At 40.9% G+C, this 27,027-nt stretch overlaps 1 protein-coding gene across 2 annotated transcripts; it reads left to right on the top strand.

Moving 5' to 3' along the window:
* The first annotated feature begins 2 nt into the window (after window positions 1–2).
* EXOC5 (exocyst complex component 5) lies at window positions 3–26,788 on the top strand. 2 transcript variants are annotated; one of them, XM_027900790.1, is made up of 19 exons: window positions 3–107; window positions 4,373–4,464; window positions 7,069–7,216; window positions 7,609–7,803; window positions 12,542–12,606; window positions 13,053–13,081; window positions 13,220–13,329; window positions 13,779–13,823; window positions 13,924–14,064; window positions 15,155–15,237; window positions 15,701–15,910; window positions 16,149–16,184; window positions 17,091–17,238; window positions 19,302–19,410; window positions 20,134–20,254; window positions 20,679–20,765; window positions 23,071–23,179; window positions 24,139–24,354; window positions 24,497–26,788. In XM_027900790.1, exons 1-19 carry the CDS (start codon window positions 81–83, stop codon window positions 24,683–24,685), a joined length of 2,160 nt encoding a protein of 719 aa, XP_027756591.1. In that variant the 5' UTR covers window positions 3–80; the 3' UTR covers window positions 24,686–26,788. The 2 variants fall into 2 exon arrangements, with proteins under 2 accessions (XP_027756591.1, XP_027756592.1); XM_027900791.1 differs by lacking the exon at window positions 16,149–16,184.
* The last annotated feature ends 239 nt before the right edge of the window (window positions 26,789–27,027 follow it).

Consider the following 27,027-nt stretch of genomic DNA (forward strand, 5'->3'; position numbering starts at 1 on the left):
GCGGCGGGGCGGCGGCGGCGGCCGAGGGGCGCTGAGGGGCCGCCGCCCTCCCTGCTGCCCTCCCTCCCTCCCCTGCGGCCATGGCCACCACGGCCGAGCTCTTCGAGGTGGGTGCGGGCGGCTCCGGGGCTGGGCAGGCGGCGGCCGGGGCTGGGCCGGCCGGCTGGCTGTGAGGGGATGCGGCGGCCTCTCTCCGCGGGGTGTGCGGAGGGTGGGTGTGTGGGGCTGAGGGAGCGCGGGGGGCCCGGGCCGTGCCGGGGGGGCTGCGGTTCCCTCCTTCGCTCCCCCGTTCCCTGCCCGGGCTCCCCGGGGTGACAGGCCACGCCAGGCCCGGCCCCGCGCTCCCTCTGCCTCCCTCTGCCAGAGGAACACGCTCCTCTCTGACCCCGGCTCCGGGGTGTCTCAGTGCGGCTCCCGCTGCGGGGAAATAAGGAAATGACTTTGCCCTCCCTTTGCTGTGGAACCGAGGAACGGGAAAGGGAGTTGCTCGGCCAAGGCCACGCAGGAGCGGGAACGGCAGGAGTCTGTCTGATCCTTCTCGTGGAACCACGGAATGTCCTGAGTTGGAATGGAACTACAGGGATCATCTGCCTCCTGAAGGGAGCCCGCGAGAAGGGTGGAAAGGGAATTTTGGCAGGAGTGTGAAGTGGCCGGACAAGGGGGAATGGATCCAGACTGACAGCAGGAATTAGATGGGATATTGGGAAGGAATTCTTATCTGTGGGGATGATGAGGCCCTGGCACAGGCTTCCCAGAGAGGCTATGGCTGGCCCTGGATCCCTGGAAGTGTTTCAAGCCAGACTGGATGGGGCTTAGGGCAACCTGGTCTCCTGGAAGGTGTCCTTGCCTGTGGCAGAGGGTGGAACGGGATGGTCTTTAAGGTCCCTTCCACCCCAAACCATTCTGGGTTGCTGCGACTCCAACTCCTGGCCTGGACCATGAGCTCTCATGATGTGACCTGTGGCAAACACCGAGTGTGTCCTCCCCTTCTTGCACAGGGATGTGGTGTCATCACCAGCTGTCCTGTATTTGCTCTCCAGGTCTCTCCTGAGCCAGTTGATCATTTGATGGGCTGTCACTGGGACACGCTTTGCCCAGCCTATACCTGTGGTTTATATAAATGCATTGTGTGCACTCGAATTTATGAATCACAGTTATGACACAGGGTTGTGTTATGACTCATGTCATTTGGCTTGCATGGTTTTAAAAGAATAGCAGGGCTGACGTGCTGTGTTCCAAGCAGCTGGATGCCAGGTTTTGTGCCCTCTCTGTACCTCTCTAGGAGCCCGTTGATTTCTCAACACAATGACAGTGCAGTTCTGCTCTTTGTGGGGTGTTGGATGTGGGGTAACTTGGATACAGAAGGCAAACTCTTATGTTTTGGCTGCTTTGGGTTGTGCAACAGCTTGCCCCATTTCAAATTAGGCGAGAATTTTGCCTAGAGACTGGGCTTGAAATTATATTTTCCAACATGAAATCCAGTATTTCTGTCTCTCCTGCTTTCACTTCTCTTTCACTCCGAAAGCAGGAGAGCTTTTTGTTGGCATTCACTAATTTAATGTTGCCTACTAAGTCAGTTTGAAGTTGCTGCCTTATAGGTCAGAACATGAAAATGTGCTTGTTATGGGAGTGACCTTATCTGTGTGCTGAGGGTGGAATTTGGTTATCACATTTTCATGACTCTGTGTTCTAAAGTAATTTTCAGTCTAGATATGTGACACTGTGTAGCAGGATCTGTGCTGAAAATGGACACAACGTGGACTCAGTTCTCCCTCACATCACTTAAAGCATAAGTTAGCAATTATTACCTCTGAACTGGTTTTGAGTTTGGCTGGGTCCAGTATAGTTTCATTTATAAAGACCAGATCAAACCAGGTTATCATCCACTTGAGGCCTATCTCTTATTAAATCAGGAGTATTGGCTGAATGGAGGGGGATCACGTTAATTCATCTGGAGCCAGAGGGAAGTTCAAAGCTGGGAAGAAATTGACTGTTGGGGCTCATCTGATAACAGGCAAAGGACTTGCAAATGACATTTGTAATAGCTGATTTTCAGCAATTTCTGCAGAACAGGATAGGAGACTTAAAATAGGAATTAGGCTGTCAGCTCTGGGTAACCCTGTTATCAAGATAACATTTTAAAAAAGCAAATGTATGTGGAAGATGCGATATACAAACTAAACTAAAAAGTTTTGGATCTGCAGTGGAAGCTGGGAAATCATGTCTTAGAAAGACACTGTTGAACTTCATTTATTCCTTATAAATCAAGCAGATTATTTTTAGCGCGGCCTTTGTGGAAATTTGGAAGAAAAAGCTCTTTTTTTTTTTTTTTTTTTTAAACTCTGTTGATCAATATTCTCCATATAATATCCACTGCAATTAATGCTTCTTAAATAATACAGAACAGGATTTATATGATATAAATATAAATGTGGTATATTTGTATGAGTAAAGAACTGAAGGACAGCTGTCCTGGGCAAGGTGTTCTTGAAAAACAGGTATTTTCCAGGTTATGCCCCATTGAAATATTACACCTGCATATGGGGTCAGCCACAGCATTCCGTGCCATGGGCCTGGCTCGTTTTTAGGGATGCAAGGGAGGGAGCTGCAAGAAAGATGGTGATTTTCATAGAAAGGAGAAGTGCTACAAAGAGCCCCAAAGTAATGGGGAAGCTGGAGGACTCCCCTGAAGGGAATGTTACTGTATCAAGTGGCTCATTTCACCTGTAATTAAACTTGCAAAAATGATCCCAAACTTTCAGATGTAAAGGAGACAATTAATAGTCATATGAAAACAAGGCATTATTATTTTTGGTGAAGAGGATTCAGGTAAAGGAAGCTTCATGTTTTGTATCAGGAGGAACTCGGTGAAAGAGATGAGAGACTTGTAGGGAAGTTGTTTTTACGTGGCAGTTTAACCAGTAAAACACAGTGACTCATGCCAGTCTGTGAATGAGGAGTTACTGGGTGATCTGTTGAAAGGGTGAAATCTCTTCCCTATCCAGCAGGATTCAGTATGTTACAGAGTAAATTTTAAAATCTTTAATCTTTCCCTTTAATGGCTGGGCCTGCCTGGATGGGGCATAACTTGTTCCTGAGAAAACACTAACTCTATAATGCTCCTTTTTGCCCTCCCTATTACTTGTGACAAAGTTTCAGACGTACTGATACCGTAACCAGTTTTACACCTGTTTATTTTTTATTATTTTAATTTTTTAAAACCAGGTTTCATCAAAAGCGTGGTCACACGTGTCGCCATCAGAAATGGCAAATACCATCAGTTGTGGCAAATATCTATTAACCAGAGCCACTCCCAGCTCTGTTTTGTTTTTTTTTCACACTTTTAAAACTGTTGCTGTGTGTAAATTAAAAGGTTAAAAGGTTTCTGTGAAATCCTTATGGTTGTGGGAATACTTTGCTTGTTGATTTTTTAGATGTGCTGAGCTTAGCACCTACTCGGTGCTGCTAAATTACCAGTGAAGCTGAAGTGATAAATACTGGGTTTTTTAGAGGATAAATGTTGGACTGTGTTTAGAGTAATTTAGTATTAACCATGTGATGAAATGTTTGAGCTGATGTAATTATTATGCCAGCTAAAATAGGAGGTATTGGTTTTATAAATGAGGTCTGTGCCTTCAGGAAACATCATTGAGTGGAGAAATAATCTTAACTCTTCAGCCTTGAGTGGTATTTTTAGGGAAGAACTGGCAAATACGGAAGAAACTCGCATAACCTCGAGCTTTTAGCATCACTCATACCCTGTTTTTCCTTCTCGGGAAGGTCAAGTCCATCATGATTTGTTTTTCCTTTTTTATCTGCTTTGTTCCTGCAGCTGCAGTTTGATGTTGCACAATGTCCGGTGGCATCTCGCGCTGTTCCTGCCAGGGGGCAGTGCCTTGGCCAGCTCTGGGTGTGATGCCATGTTGTGACCTGTATCAGAGGGTTGAACCACTGTAGAAAAAACAAAAACAAAAACCAACTTATTTTTCCACATAATTTCTTCAGACAGATGAATTCTCCTGTCTGTTGTGCTGTGCAGCTGATGGCTGGTGATGTAAGATCTCAAACCAGCGGGGTGAACGCTCTGTCAGGACAAGGCACAGGCTCAGCTGGAAAATAAGGTCGACTAGAGCCAACTCACAGACCTGGAACAAATTCTGAAATCTAGACTAGGTGTTCAAACTCACTGTATTAAGAGCAGTGTTCTTTAAATTTAACATGTAAACCTAAGAGGTGATGGGGTAGCTGTCAGCACCGGGCTTGCTCTTGGTTGTAAAAAAGCTTTTAAACACTTTCAAAATGATGTGTGAGCAGCTGCTTAAGGAAGAACCTGCTGTGGCACATCGTAAAGAGGTTTTTATTCTGTGGCCAGGAGCCTTTTGTGGCAGATGAATACATTGAACGCCTGGCATGGAGAACACCTGGAGGAGGTTCCAGAGGTGGAGAAGCTTTTGATCCGAAAAGGTAAAAACCCAAATTGCATAATGGTCAAAGTGAATGTGTCTCTAATTGTACTGTTTTACTCCACATGTATCAAAAAGCCTGTGTGTGGTGTTGCTGTGTGTCCAAGGAGATTTTCGTTTGGGAGAATTGCTAAAATTTGTGACCGTGAGCTAATTATTCAGAACTAATTACTCAGTGACAAGAACGGGGAAAGTCACTTTCCGATTTAGACCTTTAAAACGAAGGAAATTTGATGTTGTTTGTTCTTGTCGGACACAAATGTTCCAAAGCACTGGAGTTGCTGGATTAAAGCATAACATGAAGCTTCACTTGTATGATAGTTAAATTAATGAGTTTTTTACTTCAGCTCCCTGAGCTGCCTTAAGACCCTGTAGTTTGCAGTCCTGGTGCAAATGAACAGCACAAACAGGTAGGATGGGAAGAAAGGCAGCTCTAGGGATGTGATCCCATGATAAGCTAATCTAACTTCTGGATCTACCTGCATCTTCTTTTGCTTAAAAGAGTACCTTTCAAACATTGCTGCTTTTTAGCTTTTGTACCATTATTGGTGATCTTTTTAGAGACACAACTAACCTAAGTGTTCTCATTTTCCACATGATTATAATTTGGTAGATGAGCAGGTGCAGTAGCTGTGCCTTGGGGACTTCTCATCCACATGATCCTGTTTCAGACTGAGGTGGTTTGCAGTAACCTGAGCTACAGAAATTTGGGAATAACTGACTTCATAGACAAGCTGTTGCTGTTCAAAAGCAAATAGAAAACAGTTTATTAGCACGGCCGAAGACATTCCTTCTGGAGCAGTCTGGCTCTCTGGAGGCACACAAGAGAGGAAGGATATTGTTGGATTTCTAGCAAGGTGCTGAACCCTTGACATCCAGTCCGGGGACTGTATCCTATGCAGAGCTTTAAATGTGATTTAAGCAGGAAAAAGCCTGGAAATACACAACATTGCTTCCTGGAGCTTTTTCTCCACACTTTTTCCTAGGATCTTCTTTAGGACAGTTATAATGACTTGTAGCAGTACCAATTCATTTTAACAGATCTTCTATATTTCTGCTGGTTTGCCTGTGTTAACTTCTGTGACACACTTCCATATTTTTCAGGACAAGTAGGAGAATCCTGCAACAGTGAATATTTTTCTTGTGGCGTGTTCTAGTGTTGGGAAGGGAGCCCAAATTTATATCAAAAAACCCCAGACCTTTTGGTGTTTTTTGTTCTGTTTTTAGAAGAGGCTGCTTTTGTTTGGTTGTAAGAGCGTTGTAGTCTCTATTTATATTTTGAGAAACCTGACCAGAAGCTGCCTTTTTTGCTTGAGCAATATATTGAGTACTGTGGCTGAATAAGTGCTGAGTTGGTACAATATCTGTTTAAAAAGCAAACCCCAGATTGAATCAGTTTGTTAAAATGAGCAGAAACTCTCTGCACTTCTCCAGGCTTTTTTTTTGAAGGTGTACTGTGTGTCACTGTCGCTTAAATTTTATTTTAAATATATTCCTGTAAAGTTAGACCAGCTCCTTGTGGTTTTCTGTGGAATCTAAGGCAATGTGCTCCCTCCTGGGCTTTTGGCAAGCAGGGAAGGAGTCTGTGAAGGTGGAATAATGCATTTTAGTTTTTCCTTCTGGTTGCTGGGAGTCTGTAGCCTGTACTTGGCAAGCCAGGAGAGGAGCAGCGGGCTCATTCTGCCTTGCAGCAGCACCTCAGGTTGGAGGACTTCGCGTCCACCTCCTGAACAGAGTGTTTGTGGAAATGCAGATTCCTGAGTAGTCCAGAAATAGCTCCCTGGAAGGACTTCCCATTTCCTCTCCACTTCTGCTTGGACATTAAACCTGGACAGCAGAGTTCTCTAATGGTTCAGATGTTTTCAGTGATTGTCGTGAGTTTTATGGCTCTGGAGGATCTGGGAGTAATCATTCCCTGAGCATCAGTGACTGGGATGTTTGGAAAAGTAGAAGTGAAAAGGTGACAGGAATAAGAAAGAATGGGCAAGAACAGGAGTGAGAAAGAGAGAGACATTAAAAGTGGAATGAAAATAATAGTGGAAATTTAAGAATGCATTGAGGTGTACTGTGATTGGGGAGAGTAAAATGTGAGTCTGAAAGAAAAATCAAAGTGATGGGAAAGGACAGAAAAAGCCTTAAAATGGGTATAGGAAGAAGTGAAATCAATCAAAACAACATTTTTAAACTATGTATTAATTACCTATTAATAGGACGCTGATTTACAACTTTACAGTAACACGTACAGTAGAAAATATTTTCCTGTTGTAGCCCTTCCACTGAAGGGATTTGGTGGCCTAAGCTCTTTTTGTCCTTATGAGAATTATTAAGGGAAGATGGGGATAGAGGGATTTTGAGCCACGTTCTTGAGTGACTTGTATTTAGTTATTCCCCTGCGTTCCCTTAGCCTACCATACACATGGTTTTTATGTAGGCCCTGAGTGCTGCACAGCCAGGGGGATAGAGTTTAAAAACAAAATAGCCTTTTAAAGTTGTGATTGTATCAGCCTTGTTGGCAAGTTGTTTTCTTCAGGGTGTTTTAAACTCTCTGCTGAAGACAGTGCGTTTCAAACTAAAGTGTGTTTTCCTGTATTTTATTCTAAATCAGATTGTTGGAAGAATTTGTAAATCATATCCAAGAATTACAGGTAATGGATGAAAGAATTCAGAGAAAGGTGGAGAAACTAGAACAGCAATGCCAGAAGGAAGCAAAGGAATTTGCCAAGAAAGTGCAAGAGCTGCAGAAAAGCAACCAGGTAAAGTCTGAGGAGTAGAGTCAGTGCAAAGCTGTGCAAGTTTCAAAAGCATCGTGTGCTCCTTTAACATTTCTTGGTGCATTGTGCTACTCTTTGAGGTAAGAATAAAGAGGGTTTGATTGAAAACAATTTCTCCTGTCCGAGGAGGTTTATCTGCATGTTCCATTAATGAGTGTTAGTGATGGTGAAAGTAGTGAGTCTTCACAAGAGTTTAAAGGAAGACCCTGAACTTTAATGGGATGTGTGTAATTAATTAGCGGTTCTGGGTAGGCCTGTGGTTCTGAGGCACAGCACCTGCTTTCACTGTGCCTATTACTGGAGTAAATCTAATGTTTCCTGAAGTCCATTAAATGGAAACCATGGGTTTAGTGTCCATGTCTCTGTTCTCCCAGGTTGCCTTCCAACATTTCCAAGAGCTGGATGAGCACATCAGCTATGTAGCAACCAAGGTCTGTCACCTTGGCGACCAGCTGGAGGGGGTAAACACGCCACGGCAACGGGCTGTGGAGGCTCAGAAGCTGATGAAATACTTTAATGAGTTTCTGGATGGAGAGCTGAAGTCTGATGTTTTTACAAACTCTGAAAAGGTAAGAGCTGTCAGCGGGATGAAAGCAGTTCAAAGCAACGAGCGGTGCTGCCCTAATTACAAGCTGCTACCATGACTTACCATGGTCAGACTTCAAACCACTGGGTGACTGACTCGTTAAAGTGGCATTGTTCTGAAATGTAAATGAACAACACTGGGCTGCAGATTGCTGATAAAGCATTTGTATTCAGCGATGCTTAATGTGGCAATGTTGGCATTTCTCACTTTATGAAATTATCGGAGATTTGAGGAACGCTGGGAGGGCAACTTTGGAGTGCACGCAATATCTGCCTTTTCCCTTTGAACCCCTTGCCTCAGATCCATCCTGTAATGCAGAACAGTTCTGAATGCAACTTCTTTGTGAAACTTTGCTCTGTTGGGTCAGTCCCCTGGCCTTGGATACCTTTTTGTCACAGCATGCCTTGGGGCTTTGTATAGTCCTGTGGTTATGTCTCCACCCTTGGAATTTAGAGGAACCAGGCAGGAAAACTTCAAAGAACTGTTAAAGCATTTTGTTTTTCTTACGCTTCAAGAGTGTGTTCATGAAGCAAATACAAGCTGAATGGTGTGGCAAATAGAAATAAACTGAAGGGGAAGAATCCAGCTGTAAACAAAAGAGCACTACGTTTCCCTATGCAGATTAAGTAGAGTTGGTTTGGTGTTTTTTGAGGTTTTTTTTTTAGGTGTGTCCTGAGGAATCTTCCCTCTCTGTTTAAATTCTGTGCAGGAGTAGGACTGTAGTCAGGAAAAAAATACAATAATGTGGGAACAGCAAGAACTTGGTTTGCACATTCAGCAAAAAAATACGTGCTCGAAATGCAGCTCATAGAAGACCTGAGAACAGGTTAATAGTCACCCCCTCTCTACTGAGCTGGAGGTATCTCAGGGAAATGTAAAACTCATCATTTCATACAGTTGTATTCCCAGTTGCATAGTGGCTTTCAGTTCATGGGCTGTGGATATGCGGTAATTATCAGCAGATAGTTTGCCCTAATTCAAGAGGGAGCACAGGAAAAACTTCCTTGACTTCCAAGGGAAACAGAAAGGTTTCAACATAATGAAAGTTCTTCTCTAACCAACCTTTTCCAGATCTAGCTAAAGTTTTCTTTCTTTTTTTTCTCTATGTAGTAATAAAACATGCATTTTAAAGAGATTTAATGACAGCATGGTAAATAACAAAGCATAAGTTTGAGAATTACGTGTTGTCTGCTCAAGAGTCTCGTAGAATTCAGCTTTAATTTTATTTGCAAATTAAAGTTTCATAATCCACTCTGTTGGAGGATCAGAACAATCAGGTAGATAAATAGGGTAAAGCTGGAAATTTGTAAACAAATGAATCTTTATACATCCATGAAGATTAACAAGATATTCAGCAAATCTGCAGGAAGACAAATACAGTAAAGGCTGTAAGTCTTGTGCCAGTCCATAGGGGAAGTGTGTGGGAACGCAAACAAGAAATTCTGGATACAAGTTATTTTACTGAGGTAATTTCAGTCAAGTGGGTTCTGTAACTTTTTGCCTCCTAATTTAATAATAAAGTAGTGTTTATAATAAAGAACCTGCCTAGACATGTGCTGTTACACCTTAATGCACCTCTGAACTAAAAACAGCTCTGAAGTGTGAGATAGTAACAAATATTCTTAAATGTAAAACCTTAGAGCATTGTCACTGTCTTCTGATCTTTGAACTGATATGGCTTGTAGGTGGTGTTTGGGAGGATGTTAAGGTTTTTTTTTTTTTGTGCTGTACCAGCCCTCACAAGTGTGGGTTTTTCTTTGAGACATTGAGGGCAAGAGATACTTTGAAGGGAGATGCACAAAATTAATTATAGTGCAGTTATTTCCTAACTGATATTTTTCTCACCAGTGTCAGTTCTTAAAGTCCACTGGATTCCTTTTCCCCCCCTACACTCAGTTTGTTTCTTCCCACATTGCTTTCTCCTGGTCTAATTTCTACCTGGTCACCTCTGTGAAGGTTTTCCCTCCTGTATTGTCCCATCCTATGTATTTTGTTTATCATGCAGTAACATTCCTGCTTAATATGTTTACTATTATTCTTATTTTATTTTTATTATTCTTGTTATTTTCTCCCTTTATGTTCTGTGCTCAACATTATTCCATTATGCCTTTTAAGTTGTGCATAAAAAAATGTGCCATGTTAAAGTTCTCTTATTTCTCTGTGATTTTCAGGGTGGGTTTTTTTTTTTCCCAGATATATTCTAGTGTTATTTTATAGAACCCATATTTATTTTGTTTTTTAATAGTTTACAGAAGCCTAATTCAATTAAAAATGAAATATGTCCGGGTTTAAGCAGAAACCACAGAGGATTGATTTGTCATGGCTTCTGTTGTGCATAAGAAGAGGCCCTGAGTTCAGTAAAATCTAAGTTTGTTAACAGCTGTTGTGGAGGAGACAAAGAAAATGTTGTGTCTGTGTGTTTTTGGTTTTGGTGGGGTTTTTTTGGTTTTTTTTTTTGGGTAGGTTTGGATTTTTTTTTTTGTTTGATTTTATAGCATTGGTGAATAAGTGCTGATATATAGACTGTTTACTGGCATCAGTATTGATCACAACTGTTGGGTATTAGGATTGCTGTAAGCCAACAGAAATAACTGCTCTTTCATTGGATTTATTTGAGGAGCGTGGCTGCTTTTGACTTAAGAGGCTATTGTGAGCTGACAGTTCAAAACATAAGCTGCTCTTAATAATCAGAGTGGATATACTTTGAGTGCCCCTATTTTTGCTGAACAACCAGCCTCGTGTGATGCCTGTGCTCTCCATTCTTACCTGTGTGTCTGGTTCTATTCTTGCAAAGTTTTAATCCAGCCCGCTCTGAGTGCTGGGAGAATAGGATTTCGTCGCTTCCTTTCCTCTCACTTCAGCTCCCGGGATCATCACTAACAGGAAGAACAAGATAAACTGCATATTCTCCGTGTTCTCCATTGTGGCAGCTTATAAAGGTTTTAATCATAGAATAATTCAGGCTGCAAAAGCCCTCTGAGATCCTCAAGTCCAGCCGTTCCCCCAGCGCTGCCAAGCCCACCACTAACCCATGTCCCCAAGTGCCACCTCCACATGGCCTTTAAATCCCTCCAGGGATGGGGACTCCACCACTTCCCTGGAGAGTTGTGCCAGTGGTTGACAACCCTTTCTGTGAAGAAATGTTTCCTGATATCCAAACTAAACCTCCTCTGGCACAGCTTGAGGCCATTTCCTCTCATCCTGTCCCTTGGTCCCTGGGAGCAAAGCCTGACCCCCACCTGACTCTACCCCACTCCTGTCAGGGAGTTGGAGAGAGCGAGAAGGTCCCCCTGAGCCTCCTTTTCTCCAGGATGAGCCCCCCCAGCTCCCTCAGCTGCTCCTCGTGGGATTTGTGCTCCAGACCCTTCCCCAGCTCCGTTCCCTTCTCTGCACTCACTCCAGCCCCACAATACGTTGTGAGGGACCCAAAACTGACCCCAGGATTTGAGGTGAGGCCTCATCAGTGCCCGGCACAGGGGGACAGTCACTGCCCTGGTCCTGTTGCCAACTATTGCTGATCCAGGCCAGATGCCATTGTCCTTCTGCCCCCCTGGGCACACCCTGGCTCATGTTCAGCCACTGTCAGTCAGTACCACCATTAGGCAGACCTTTATTCACCACCCCCTTTGAGGTGCCTTCTAATCCCAAAGACAGCTCAGTAAAGCCTGTAAAAACCATCCCAGAGCTGTGTCCGGTTTGGCCCAGCCAACACTGTGCTTAAATCCGCTGAAGTTCAGCTGCAGCCAGCTGTGTTCCCCACATTTTGAGATTGGTGTTTTCTATCACTTTATTCGGCCAGTGGAGCTGGAGTCACTAAGCAGTACTTAGCTGCACTTCCCGTACTGATCCATGGTGGAAGAATAAATGATAAAAGGTTTTGCTACCCAGGACAGTGCACAAATTTGCATGCTGTGTTATCTTTATTTGTTAACCTTTGTATTTATACAGCTATTCTTAGTTTGTGGCTGTGTAATTAACTGACTTTCATCTTGGTTTTTGCTTTGGGCTTCAGAGTTTATAATTCCTAATGCAGCTTCCATTTCTCCTTCCTTGGGAGAATGCTCTGCTTTGATCCCCTTTTTCCCCTTCCTCCCCTCTCTATGTCAAGCAAGGTCATGGCTTTTTTGGATACAGCCAATTTCATCAGCTGTGAAGCGTTTCCCAGTGCTTTCCCTGACAGGGTTGACAAGCCATTTCCCTTCTGAATTCAGCAGAGGTCTCTTGTGGTTGGGTGTGAGTCAGTGAGAGTTTCATCCCAATCACTGTTGAAGTTCAATGTCACAGCTCTGTATTACAGTTACATATTTTATTCCCCAAATGGAAAGATACAGATTTCCATGGGACTGCTCTATCCAGGTGTGATCTAATCAGCCCTGAGGAGTCTTTGGTCTTCAAGCTCTGTTGGTCTAGTGCAGTGAAGAAATGTTTGTCCAAGTAGCTCCAACACCCCCCCAGACCTGCCCAGTGGGAACATGCAGCAAGACTTTTCACCGTGTTTTGACCTATATAACTTTATGTTAAAGAAAAATACCTTAAGCATCTTAAAAGTACATACAGGAGCTTGAAGGGGTTGATCTCTTCCACGTGCATGTCAACTCAAGCAGCTTTAGAAATAGGAACTATGGGTATGAAAATTGGACAGTGGGGGGGGGAGGGGGGAGGAAAGGAATAGCCCACGTCAGACCTTCTTCAATAATTCTGCCATGTTTTCCTCTCAACAGATTAAAGAGGCAGCTGACATTATTCAGAAACTGCATTTGATTGCACAGGAACTGCCTTTTGACAGGTGAAAATCTATCTGCACATCTTTTTAAGAAAATAAACCTTCACATAGCTATAATTTCCTGATGCTTCCCTTGTCTCCCCTTTGGTGCTGCGCTTAGTGATTCATGCAGCTGCTGAGCTGGATTGTGTGCTTATTTCCCACTCCTCTATTCTCAAATTTGTGTTCACATGCTCATGTTGTAGGATCATCTTCACATACACATCCTAAACTGCTTAACAGACTTTTAATGGGATAATTTTGCTTTGCCGACTTAATGCTAGATTTGAATTAGATGCTTGTAGGTTTTTAGGGGTATAAAGCGGGGAACTTTTCTGTCGTCTTTGTGTTACATGTTTTCATTTTTAAGTAGAGTGCCTCGTATTCATGTTCTGGGATGCCTGTGATTCCTCTTGTGATGTGGATTTGAATTTAATCATGCTGTTTCTTTTTCTTGTTGTTGTTAACAGGTTTTCTGAAGTAAAATCAAAGATAGCAAGTAAGTTATCTATGCAGTTCAATCCATATTCCTGTATTTGAATTGTTAAAGATGATTAGAGAAGCAAGCAATACTGTCAGTATTACAGGTTTTGTCAGTGCCTGATGGATTTTTGTTGTTATCCCCTTTCCTCTCCAGGTAAGTACCACGATTTAGAGTGCCAGTTAATTCAGGAGTTTACCAGTGCACAGCGGAGAGGAGAAATCTCCAGGATGAGAGAAGTAGCAGCAGTTTTGCTTCATTTTAAGGTAAAAACTGAGGGGTTTGATTTAAATACATGAATAAAACAACCCACGGCACAACAAGTGCCTGTTTTAAGTGAACATCTTGCATGGGAACAGCCACCGTGTCAGATGGCATAAATGTACCCAGATGTTCCATCTGAAATCAGATGAAGGGGAATGAAGGGGGCAGCTGATGGGGGATTGGAGGCAACATCAGTGGAGAACATTCTCAGATAATCTTTTCTTGCACGTTTGTGAACTTTTATGTTCGAGAAAGAACGTTGTGAAACTTGTGTATATTCCTGTAGAGTGGTGACCAGTGAAGTTGTGTTAGATCTGCAACAAAAATGAGTTTGGAAAAGTCTGCACTCTGAATGAATCTTGATTTTTTTGCAATAACTTTCACAGGTGTTTTATTTCCTTGATTTCATTCTACACTGCTTTAACACTGAGTTGTTTTGCTCCTTCCACAGGGCTATTCCCACTGTGTTGATGTGTACATAAAACAGTGTCAAGAGGTAATGCAGTTTGTTTTACATGTATCCCTTTATGTGTTTGATTTATTTAGTCCTACAGGTGGTTGTAAATCTATTGTGAAATGTGCTTTTAAATCCCTAGGGAGCATTCCTGAGGAATGATGTCTTTGAAGATGCAGCCATTCTCTGCCAGAGAGTGAATAAGCAAGTTGGAGAAATCTTTAGCAATCCAGAGACTGTGCTAGCCAAACTCATCCAAAATATCTTTGAAGTTAAACTTCAGGTATTTCACATTCTAACATGTTGGAAGTTCATGGAGGGAACTTTTAATAAAAAAATATTTTATCTAGTAACAGCAATTAATGAGAATTTACAGTATTTGTAATCTTGTAGAATCATATTCATTGCTCTGTAACAACTCAGACAGATAATCAAGCCTGTATTAAATAAAGCTGCTTGTGCTCTGGATACAGGGTGACTGAAAATACTTGAATTCAATATGTAAAATTATTAGGGAACATTATTGGGTAATTCATGAGATGTCATATGTGCATTTGACTTCTTCTCTCTGCCCCCTACCAAGAATATGTCAGGAAAAGGAGTTTATTAAGCATCTTTAATTTGTTCATTCTTGGGATTGGGTGTCATGCGTGAGGTTGGCACTGAATAAGTGAAAATAACTCATGTTGTGAATACTGTCTTGCAGCTAATGCAATATTTATATGAAGATCTAGAATAATTGAAAATGTTAAGTTTTCCATCCTGCAAATACACACTCACTTAAGTGCTTAAAGTCAACAACATGACATCCCTTGCAAAAAGCAGTTTCCCTGTAGATGTCTTTTTTTACAGTGCAGAGATTGAGCTTGTGTTTCAACCCCAATTTTCTGTGTCAGTTTTGACTTAGTGTGTTATGGTAAATAATACTTTTGTCCCAATATTCAGTGACAAGAAGACTCTAAGCTTGTATCTGCTTTGTGTCTGTATTATGATAAGCAAATATGGAACCATCTCCTTTGCTTACTGTCAACTGCAGAAATGCCCTGAGGCCTCTGGTGCTTTTGATTCCTAAAACGAGGGGATTTTGTGTTAGTTGGTCAAGCATATTTTCAAAGCCATCTGCCTTTTGTCTTTGCTTCACACATTACTGCCTTTATTATTAAATGCTTTTCTTCTAAAAGATGCATTCAGCTTTCTCTGCAGATGATGCTGGATGTGTAAATTAGAGATTTAAAAACAAAGGATAGATGAATTACCTAAAGTAAGACATACACTTTGCAGGAAATTATATATAATCTGGGAAGTAGTGGTTAATAAGCTAAGAACCTGTGGTTTTTCAGTTGACCTTCTAACAGATGTACCAAATTTCGCAGGGTTATGTAAAGGACCAGCTAGAAGAACACAGGAAATCAGATGCAGAACAGTATCTTAAGAATCTCTATGATCTATATACAAGGTATTTATACATCAGTGATGAAATTGTTGTAGTAGATATTCTCTTGTAATAAATGGGTTGATTCTCAAGATGTTGAAAGAGAAGCCAGAAGTGGAATCTTCTCATAAAAACTGAAAAAAAAATTATATGGCCATTAACTTTTGCAACAGTGGCTTTCCTGAAGAAAATTTAAAAGTACCATTATTTTTGTAATGGGAAGTATTGAGTGTAGTGATCTTTGAGAGTCATTTTAAAATAACTCTGCAAAAGCCAGTCCTCCCCATCTCACTGGCAACTTGGCTGCTGTTGTGCTGTGTGTAATTAAACCTGAATTATGGGAAATCCTTCCCTTAAAAATGCAGAACTGCTCCAAGCCTTGCAGGGTTCTGTTGTGCTGTTGTGCTTTACAAACATGCGGTGCTGTAATTCACCCAAACTCAACCTTTCTCCTCCTCTCCCCTTCTTTTGTTTCCTCTGCATAAAGAACCACTAATCTGTCAAGCAAACTGATGGAATTTAACCTGGGTACTGATAAGCAGACTTTCTTGTCTAAGCTTATCAAATCCATTTTCATTTCCTACTTGGAGAATTACATCGAGGTGGAAATTGGTTATTTGAAAAGCAGGAGTGCAATGATTCTGCAGCGCTACTATGATTCCAAAAACCACCAGAAGAGGTCCATTGGCACTGGAGGGTAAGTTCCTTCTGGGAAGTTTCCTGTTCTTAAGATGGAAGGGAGGTGGTGAGGGGAGAAATGTCCTATTTACCCTGTCAGATGTGCAGTGAATGAACTGCAAAAGACCTGCAACTTTTTATAATTTGCTTTCACTTTGTGTTCTGCTAAAAAGTGTGTTACATGTGAAAAAGGTGATGCATGGTATTTATACATGTGGGAAGTGAAAAATACCAGTTCAACCTATGTTTCAACTTAGGATCCAGATCCACAAAAGGACTGAAGCAAAACTAAGGTACCTAAAGCATGTATATGTGTGTATCTAAAAGCATACATTTTTTTTCACCTGCCCAGGTCTTGTGGTTCCCCTCCCAAGACCTAGGAAGGGGAAAAGACCATAGCAATGTCAGTGAGAAAGCTCTTAGTGAGCCCAGAAGATGCAATGGACTTAGAGAAAGGTAAAACAAGACTTCATTATCCTCAGGGTAGAGAAACTAAGAGAGGAGTAGTGAGAAGTGGGATAGGAAGGATTTAAACGTGTGTGAAGCAGAAGGTGCTGAGGCTACTGCACCTTTCAAAGAGCTCAGCGTGGCAGGAGTGAGAAGTGATGTGGAAAAAAGCAGCAGCAGAGTAATTAAAAAAAAAAAAAAAAAAAGCAAAGATGAAAATTTAATTTTCTTGGGGAAAATTAAATTTACCGTAGTGAGTAACTTTCTGGGTTGTTTTATGCATGGAAATGTGTCGGAGCATGCTTGGCTAAATAAAGGACTGCTGAGATAGTGGATGAGGATGAGAGGATTTGTGGGTGTGGATGAGATGGAAAGCTCTCATTAGTGCTTTGAAAGTGCAGTGCGACAGTGTGTGGAGGCTAAACTTTGTCCATGGACCATAAGTGCCATAGGATTCCATTGAAATTCCTCTTATCCCAAAAAGGGGAGTAGCTGGTCCCATGTGTGAACTGTGAACACAGTTGATGATGGAATCAGAGGTGGTAGTTTGGCATTTACTGGCAATGTTTTTTTAAAGCTTGCAAGACTTGTCTTAATGCTTGCATATCCTAAACTGTGTCTTGGGTCCTGTTTTTTTTTTGGTTTTTTGGTGTTTTTTTAAGTTAACAACTAAAATATCCTAAATTGCTGAGGAATTCCAGTAGCAAAATTTCCATCCAATGAATTCTTCTTTGGGAATGTTTCTGTTTCAGTATTCAGGACCTCAAAGAGAGATTGAGGCAACGTACAAACCTACCCTTGGGGCCAAGCATTGACACACACGGGGAAACTTTCCTGTCACAAGAAGTGGTGGTGAACCTTTTGCAAGAAACCAAACAAGCTTTTGAAAGATGTCACAGGGTGAGTTTGCTTCCTGTGATCTTCGTTTCGTGTGTGAAATTCAAAACTTGAGGTTGCATTTTTGATTGAGGAATAAGGAAGGACATTGTTAAATAAATTATCTTTTGTCTTTTTCACTGGAACAGGGTCATAGTGAAGGCTTGAGGGTTTGCTCTTACATGTGGATGTAGTTGGTTTTTGTGTGTTTTAATGCTGTCTGTTTTTGGAAGAAGTGAGGATGGTTCAACCTACTGCCTGCATTGCTCTTCTTACTGAATTACACCCAAGACCTGAGCGGCCTTTAATGTGATTTTCTTCTCCTGCTTTAAAAATACACTGTTCAACACTTGTTTTCCTGTGTGTTGGTGAATGATCACTAATGAGAGGAGTAGTCTTTAACATTGTTTACCCTCCACTGTTCTTTTAAATGCTTCAGTCTAACAACAAAAAGAAGTATTTTACTTCTGATTAAATTGCTGCTTTTACTGCCTGTCAGTCACATTTGTCTGGTACTTGGGTTAAATGAAAGCCCTTGAAATTCAATTGCAATCTTAAATGCTAGTGATTTTTTTCAATTAGCTGAACACATTGATTTCTAACAAATTTTAATTCCTCCAACATTCCAAATGAGCTGAGGGCAGAAAAACTTAACATTCAAGACATTTAGAAGTTTCAATATTTTATAAACCTAGCAGGGCCAAAGATAGAACAGAATACAGACACAGCAGTGCTACCTGCACACCCTAGGATCACCTCCTTCCTGCCGGTGAAACCATTGACTGTAAGACAAACAGGTAGATCATTAATTTTCTCCGTATCACGGTTGCTAGAAACAGTTGTTGAATTCATGATATAAACTAATTTTTTCCACATGTGCACAGCCTTTGGATCAGATTTATTCGTATTTGGTTTAAAAATAATTGTATTGGGGTGGAAACCCCGATGGATCTTGGCATGTAAGGAGATTTTTAGAAATAGGGTTTAAGAATTGAGGGTTTTGTGGACAAGGCAACTCACTTTGCAAAAAAGAAGATACGCGTCCCTGGCTATTTAATTATAATATTTGTCACCTAACAAATGTGTGCAGATATGCTGTGTCTACTGTGGCTGCTTCAGGAAAAAGAAGTTGATAATTCTGAATGTAACCTTATTTTGAAACATTTCAGTGTTTGTAAAACTCTGTTGTTGGAGGATTTGTGGGGTTTTTTTGGGAAAAACAGCAGAAATATATATGAGTGTTGTTGCGTAAATTAACTTGAATTGCGATAGTAATCTTTCTTACTCATAAAAGCCTTCACCTAATTCCTTAAAAACCAAAGCTGTATCTCTTATGTACAAAAGCCCTGCCACGTTGTCCTTTAGGAAGGGGATTTACTGACAGGTTGCTGTCCCAAATCCCACGTGGCTCCCAGCTCATCAAAGTCCAGGTGCTGTGTGGAAACCTGGGCATTGCTTCACCTCATAAAAGTGTTCATGCTCCATTGGCTCCAGCTGAACTGGGCTAAACGTGGCTGAGCTTAAGCTGCATTGGTTTTGCTGCAGTGATAAAAGGACAGAAACTGGAGGTCCAGCTTAACCCACTGCCCTGGCTCTCATTGTGGCCTTTATTCTTTATTAAAAGAGTAAAAATATAGGGTATGGATAAAGTAGTTTCTTCTGTATGCATATTCCCAGCATACAGTAGCTTGTTGTTTGGGTAATTCCTAAGATTACATCTGAAAAAAAATGTGTTTTAAGGACTATTATTTAATATCTGCCTGTATTATTATTATTATTATTATTAGAAACTGTTTATGCATTTGCTTCATGTGTGTTGTTTATACAACAAATAACAGCAAACGTTTATACATTTGCTGTCACATGTGGCAGCTCTAGTTAACTTGTAAATGCTGAAGGGTTTACTGATACTAAAGGCTGTTCCTATAATTCTCTATGTGGCTACTTTTCACTTAGAATAAAATTCCAATTATTCTGCAGTGCTTGTTACACTTTAAGCTTATCCCCTACGCCATATCAAATAAACTTTCAAATCTATGTAGAACTGACCTTTAGGATAATTTTTTTTTTTCCTTTTTTCTTTGAAGCTCTCCGATCCCTCTGACTTACCCAAGAATGCTTTCAGAATTTTTTCTATGCTTGTAGAGTTCTTATGCACTGAACACATCGATTATGCATTAGAAACAGGCCTTGCCGGTGAGTACAGAATTCTCTGAGCATTTCATCTCCTTGGCCTTTCCGTGCAGAGGATCTTTTGCAGGTCCTTGCCGTGCCTTATTGATTGGCCTTGTTCACAGTGTGTTGGTTAAATGAAGTTTTTGTGTGTTTTTGGAATCAACATTTAATGTCTTCTAAAGTGTGACTTTCATGTGGGGAATTGAGGCTCAGATGGGAACAGGCTTCTGTCTTCAAAAACATTTTTGTCACAGAAATTGGGACATCAGCACTCCCTGCCTCTTTTAATTGTTCTCTGTGCCACAGCAAGAGAATATTTTTATATTAAGGCTTAGTGTCTTAATTTTTATAAGAATTCTGTGCTTGTTTGTATGTTTGTGCTTTTTAGAGTGGCAGTAAATAAGAAAACTGCTTACTTGAAGAAGTTAAAATCTTGACAGTGAGAACCTGTCATTTTTAAATGACAGCATTAAACTCCCATTTAAATGACAGCATTAAACCTTCAAGGAGGTTTTAAATTGACTGTCCTGTTGTGCTTTTAGAAATTCTGACAGTAAGACATTTCTCTGCTTGTGCCTGTTACCCAATATAGCTGGGAGAAGTACCCTATAAATGGCACCACTGTAAATTTTTGAAACTCCTAAAGCCTGTGATTTAAGCATTCATGGAAGAATTCTGCATATTTAAAAAGTCATCGTTCTAATTATAAGAACTGCATTCCTAATGAAACCTCCTTTGCTTTAGGCATTCCCTCTTCTGATTCAAAGAATGCAAATCTGTATTTCTTGGATGTTGTCCACCAGGCCAATACTATTTTCCATTTATTTGACAAGCAGTTCAATGACCATCTGATGCCATTGATCAGGTACCTTTATTTTGATTAGTATTTCCAATGTGAGTGGTCTTGTTTGGTAAAGAAAGCAGTTCTTTTCATCCCTCATCTCTGTTAAGAGGAGTTTATGCTCAGAGTAGGTCAACTTGATATTGTGGAAGATAAAATGCCATCGTGGGAGGGGGAAGAAGGGAAATTAAATTGGTTCCTTTGAAAACCAGTGGAAGAGAGTAAGCTCCAAGAGTACTGATGGGTAGGAGAGGCAGTTTTTCCTTGGAGACATCACTACTGTATTCCAGATGGGACTAAAGGGGTTTTGTGGCTGTGCCTTGGGGTCCTTTCTGATGGGATGGGAAATCTTCACTGAATCCTGTTGTAAGCAGCAAAGCCAGCAGAGAAATTTGTCCTGATATTTTAACACTGTCACACATCCAACCTTCCATCCACACTGTTGCAGTTCCTCTCCTAAGTTATCTGAATGCCTTCAGAAGAAAAAGGAAATCATAGAGCAAATGGAAGTGAAGCTGGATATGGGCATTGACAGGCAAGTAGAGATTTAAATTTTCTCCTAATTTGTATAAAACTCCTTTGTGATGCCTGTTAACTGTCCTTTTAAGCATGAATTATTCCTGAAAACAAAATTGATATTTTAGTATTTTTTTTTTAAATTGATAAGTATCCGTTATAGTCCATAGGAAATGTAGCTTTTATATGGTTAGAGGGTCATGTTTTCCATGGCACATTTCTGACCCGTAAATACTTCTGAAAGGATGTTAAGCAGATGGTTATGTCGAAAGAGTGCAGTAAATTCAGTTTTACCTTATTGTCTCAAACTTTTTTTCCCCGCTTTAAAAGAGGGAGAAATGATGATTGAAATAGGTTAAACACTTGCAGGATTTCCATTAGGAGCAAAGTTTGACAAAAATAGGTTAGATGATTTGCTGGAATCTGTGCAGTGCTATGGATTAGACCCAGTCATAGAAGTCTGTAGACCTGGAATAATTTTGATTCTGACACTGAGTTGCTTTGAGGTTGTGACTCATTTAATCTTTTTTTCTGTTTCTCAGAATAAAAATGAGAGGATAGCTATAAAAATTGTAAATTAAAATCACAGCTGTTTTGCAGCAGAGGCAAATAATAAACTAACAAGCTTAATATTAGGAAATGGAGCTGTTGTGTGATGCCCTACTTTTGATTTGGTGCATTATTTTCTTCAAGTGCAGAAAGAAAGGTGGAAATAGGGGGTGTGTCGGTGGCAGTTGAGATTTTCAGCTGCTCCTGCTGCAAGTGACCTTAGAGATTTAAACACAAAGCTTGAAATATTTCAAGCACTGAGGCCATAAGCTTAGATCTAGACAGATACAGGTTGGTCATCAGCATTAGCACAGTTTCTGTATAAAATAATTAATCTTTCAAAAGCAATAGCAAGACTTGGGAGAACAAGTTGAAAAAAATTAAGTGTTTCAGCCATACAAAAGAGATTAATTTTGAGATGAACATTACGTGTGAGATGTGCCTGTGTGCCTCTTTCATGCTGCTTTGTAGTGCCACTGGTGCTGTTGAGAATGGATTGTCTTGCTTAAAGGAATTGAGTTCAAAAGACAAAGCAGTTTTTCTAAACGTCGGTGCTTTTGCAGCATTATCCAATCTGGAAAAGTCCAAGTGCAGCTTCTTGAGTGCCATTCAAAGCAACTGAATCTACCTCTAAAAGTGATTTATTAGCCAAACAAAATTAGTTCAGCTGGTTTTCTTTCAGCATGTGTTTTGTGTAAACAGCCTTCTGGGAGTATTTATTGCAAATGGAAATTGAGGAGAATGAAAGATATAATTTCCTTAAATTTCTATGTGGGTTGTTGGATGAAGTGCACCTGCAATGCAAAACTGAGGTCTGAGCGTAGGAAAAAAGGAGTTTGTTCCCTCTTTGGATAGATATATTCCTCTCCCCTCCACCCCACTCCAACTTGAATCCTTCAAGGCCTGTAATGGCCTTGACTGTTTTCTTCAGGGATGTTGGAAGGGTGAGGGAGTTGAAGAAAAGGGAAGGGGGAAAAAAACAAACCAGAGGGATGTTCCTGGCCAAGGTGGGCACTGGGAGAGGTTTGCAGCCTCTCTCAACTGCTTTGCTATTTGACCTTTGCTTTGGACTTAAAGGAGACCAGGGCCTTGACCTTAGATAATGTTCTGAACAGATAAATCCTATAAGGGAGAAATAAATGACACTGTAAAACTCCATTAGATTTCTCAGAACAAGAGAAATACCAAGCTCTGGCAAAGGAAGAGGTTTTTTCCTTCCCCCTCACCCCTCTTTCATGTCCCAAGTGGGTTCTGATGCTTCTGACTAATATGCAATGTGATCTAATTCTCCCAAACTCTTTGGAATGCTTCCTTCAGCTTTCTGATTCCCTCTGCATTGAAGGATCCTCTCCAGTTTCTCTGAAGAGCTGGATTTGAATGGATTACCTTCCAATTAATGTGTCCCCTTTAAAAGCAGCTGGCCAGCCTGCTGTGTGCTGTGCTCCAAGGCACTGAACTTGGAGGGAAGAGTTTTTAGGGATTTTTGGGGGCTGATGCTTCTTTTTCCAGCTGCTCACTAAAAATCAAGCACATCTTCTCTGTAGAATTACATTGCAACTCTAGAAAAGCGTGTGTATTTGTGCATGTTTGTTAAATGACATATTTCCTTTGACACACTAAAAGCATTTATTGTATCTTCTGTAAATCACCCATGCTGGTTTTTTTTCCCCTCATTGCTTTGTGCCGCTCACTTTTGTGTTATTTTGTGCGAATATAAAAATGAGGGAAATGAAGGTGTTCCCTTCCAAACCCAACTTGTGTTTGCAACTTTAAAGGACACTGAATTGCATGATTGGACAGATGAAGCACATCTTGGCTGCAGAGCAAAAGAAGACAGATTTTAAACCAGAAGATGAGAACAATGTTTTGATTCAATATACTAATGTAAGTAACTGAAGTCTCAGCTCAGGAGTGTCATCAGGTACAGGATGTTCCCTGCCAAACATGCTTTAGACAACATGTGCATGTGCTAAATTTCCTTCCATTCTGCACCAAGCACCTCCAAACTCTGCTGTGGGCTGTTTTCTCAAGCTGAAAAGGAACGCGAGCAGTTTTGTACCCACTGTCAGACACAAATCAGTAGGTGCTGGAGGAACTGGCACATTCTTTCCTCTCCCAGGTGGCCCAGATTGGGAACAAGGCTTTTAGCTGATAATTAGCTTTGAGCTATCAGTTTCAGAAAATCAGTTATCAGGTACTCTCTGGTTGCTGGGTGGTTTTTCCCCCTCAGAGTGGCGGGAACATGACAAAGCATCACAGGTACTGCATGAACATTCTTTGCTGCACGGTCTTGTCTGGACCACCAAACCTGTCTGAATCCCAGCTGGCTCACATCAGGCTCTTGTTAGGGAACAGTGCAGGGAGAAGCAGAGAACAAACTCACTGGGAAGAAGTGAGAGCATTCCCATGTGGGAAGGGGAGAAGTGGAGCAGCAGGATGTAGAGCCTTATACTATGTGGGAATGGTGAAGATGCCTGTATGGCTGTTAATTTGGATTATAACTACAGCTGGCAAGGTTTTTAATCACTTCCCCCTCCCCACCCACCCCTTGGTGGATCATTGTTTGAATTCAAAGTCAAAATTAAACTGTTCTATCCTGAACTGCTGTGAACTTAATTGACTATTGTCTTACATCCATCTTCCTACTCACATTTTTACATCTTTATGTGGCAAATAAAAATGTTGGAAAATTATTAATTGGAGAATGACTGATTTCAGTGCTGTGCTGTGAAAGTTTAAGGATTAATGACTGATGTTTGGCTTATGATACGGAAACCGCTTTGAGAAGAACAGTTTTCTGAAAAGTAACTTACCTAATCTTTCTTATTTTTTTTTAAATTTAGGCTTGTGTTAAGGTCTGTGGCTATGTTAGAAAGCAGGTGGAAAAGATCAGAAATTCCATGGATGGCAAGAATGTGGACACAGTTTTGATGGAGCTTGGAGTTCGTTTCCATCGGCTCATCTACGAACACCTCCAGCAATACTCCTACAGCTGCATGGGAGGCATGTTGGCTATTTGTGATGTGGCTGAGTACAGGAAGTGTGCCAAAGACTTCAAGGTAAGACATGAGGAGAGGAAGATGGATGTGAGTCCTCTGACAGGAGGGAGTATTTGAAGATCCAGATGGACGTTCTGTTACAAGACCTCAGCAACTCCAATTATTTACATCCGTTTTTTCCTTTCTTTTCTCTTGCCCACAGATTGCTCTGGTGTTACAGCTCTTTGATACCTTGCATGCACTTTGCAATCTTCTGGTTGTAGCCCCTGATAACTTAAAGCAAGTTTGCTCAGGAGAACAACTTGCTAATCTGGACAAGAACATCCTTCACTCCTTCGTTCAGCTGCGTGTCGATTATAGGTCTGCTCGTCTCGCCCGTCACTTCAGCTGAGAGCACAGCAAGAGAACCTGTACCTTTGGGCAGGCCTCAGTTGTCAGAAAGCACAGGGAATGATTCCTTACCAACCATGGGTGTAACTTTTGTGGGACAGTGACTGTTCAGAATAAAGCAGCAGCCATATCTAAACATGACAATGTAAGGAGGTGAGCGGGTAAAACTCGGCGTGGTGTTTCGTGTGAGCTAAAGTTCTCCTAGTGAAGAATTTCACAAATCTACTTGCTACTGACTTTTTTTTTCGTTTGTTTGTTTTGTTTTTTTAATTGGAAACATGGTGGTGTAGAAAAGCAAGTGGTGCATTGGAAGTATTTTAGTCTTCAATATTGAATTATGAGATACCGTTTGCTAGACTTGAAGTACAGAGCATAGCGTAGGTAATGGATTACATAGACTAGACCAGTGTAAAAACATCCTTCATCAGTTTTAATGACTTAGACTTCAGCACAGCTAATCATAATCAAATTATCTTTGATTGGTGTTTCTAAGTCATTTCTTTCGTTTAAAACCTTATCCTGCTCAATGTAATTTCTTGCTCTAATTAATTAGCTTGGAATTTCTTTGAGATGGAGGAGTAAAAGCAACACTATCCCAGAAAGATGTAATTTATTCATTGTGTAGCATTCTAAACAGAACTGAAGTGGTGAAAAGTTTTGGATTTTTTTTTTTTTTTTTTTAGCTCTTTGGCTTTGTTTTTTTTTTTTTTTTGTTTACCAGATAGTCAAAGGCCCACTGGAATGTACTGGCATTGTATGATCTAACATTATTGTTTCTGTTTGATACCAGCACACTGAATTTTATATATGCTCCTGAAGTAAATGCAGCTGCCTTGCCAAAGGCATCCTTATTACAAGGTGAAGGTGCCCACTGTTGGGTTAATATACAAGAACTTCCTCCTGTCTTACTTTCTATGTAAATAAATTCAAATTCTAATGAAGTGAAAGGATAAAATGTAGCCCAGTTTCTCCTGTGTGGCTCTGGCCAAAACCTCGAGTGGGAAAATTCCTGTGCTGAAGGTAATTGATCCTCAGTGCCTGAGCAATATAAAATGTTGAAGTGTGCAAAAGCTGCTCTTCCACTGCTCATAACTTTCATACTGGGCACAGGCTGCTCTGTGTCCCTTGTGCTCCAGTGTTTATTCAAGGCGTTTCTGACGTGGACCCACAGTGAACTGAAGGAACAGTGATGTTTGAAACTTCTGGGGTGGCTTTTCCACAAGCAGTTGAAAATTAATGTAAATAAACCTTTTCTCAGAGCAGACTCTTGTGGAAACCGGGTTGGAAGTGCAGTGGTTTGTGTCTTCAGTCTGACCTACACCATCCCTGAGCCAATCCTTTCTGACACATTATTTATACTGTTGTGGGAACTTCTTTCTCTCCCACCTTCAGAGCAGCATTTCTATCTATGGCTTGGTCAGATAATTCTGTTTTCCTCTTTCCTTAATGAATTCCCAGGTGTAGTCAACATTGGCAGGACTTGGGTGGGACGTCTCTTGGTTAGTTGAGGTTCTCCTGCTTCATTTTATATTCAGCAGAGCGTTGTATCAGCAAACAAGAGGATGGATGCCAGAGTGTCTGCAGGTATTCCAGGGGCCTGGCTGCTTTGCTGAGCTGCACTGCTCTATTCCTTGGCCATGGCAGAGCCACAAAGAGTTTGGGACACTGGAGGAGGCACATGCTTGTACTGCTGCCATTTGTTTTTTCAAAAGCTCTGATGTGAGTTCAGATGATACCTCTCTGTTACCTCTGTAACCAAAAGCCAACAATTTTAAGGCTGTGGGTTTTATTAACCAATACAAAATCTTTCTACAAAAAAGAAAAAAAAAAAGTGTCAATTTGTAAACCTCAGAACAGTGAACATCATCTTAAGATCGCAGATCACAGAAGTGCTTCAGAATTCGTTGTATGATTGTTTGAGGGTTTTTTTTTAAGGTTGTATGAAATGTATTTACCATATTCCTCGCTTCCTTAGCTGTGTTTTCCATGCATATGCTCAGTGCAATATTTCCATTATGCCTGTTAACAGGAGGCAGCAGAAAGTAGGTGAATACTTAAACTTACATATGTAAACTCTTCCTCAATAAAAAGAATTCCTTCCAGACACTTAGACACTTTTTTTCATTTCATTTCCATGTTCTTCAAAGATATTTATACTCAATTGTATAAGCCCTTCTATTTAAAAAAAAAAAAAAAAAAGAAAAGAAAAAAAAGAATAAAGGTAATTTTACTGACCAAATTTATCACTGGTGTGAGCTTTCCCCTTCCTTTTAAAAACCTCCCCCAGCACATACTGGAAGTTTTTATTTCTGGAGAAGGTTGCATTGTCAGTAAGTTTATTTT

This window comes from Empidonax traillii, unplaced genomic scaffold (assembly GCF_003031625.1).
Source record: "Empidonax traillii isolate 1590-97213 ecotype Southwest subspecies unplaced genomic scaffold, ASM303162v1 scaffold749:size472940, whole genome shotgun sequence".
Lineage (NCBI taxonomy): Eukaryota > Metazoa > Chordata > Aves > Passeriformes > Tyrannidae > Empidonax > Empidonax traillii.

Bases quoted from the DNA above. Each gene is read 5' to 3' on its own strand.
- EXOC5 (XM_027900790.1), top strand. From the start codon at position 81: ATGGCCACCACGGCCGAGCTCTTCGAG. The intron at 108-4,372 runs GTGGGTGCGGGC...TTCTGTGGCCAG, and splicing joins CCACGGCCGAGCTCTTCGAG to GAGCCTTTTGTGGCAGATGA. The intron at 19,411-20,133 runs GTGAGTACAGAA...CCTTTGCTTTAG, and splicing joins ATTAGAAACAGGCCTTGCCG to GCATTCCCTCTTCTGATTCA.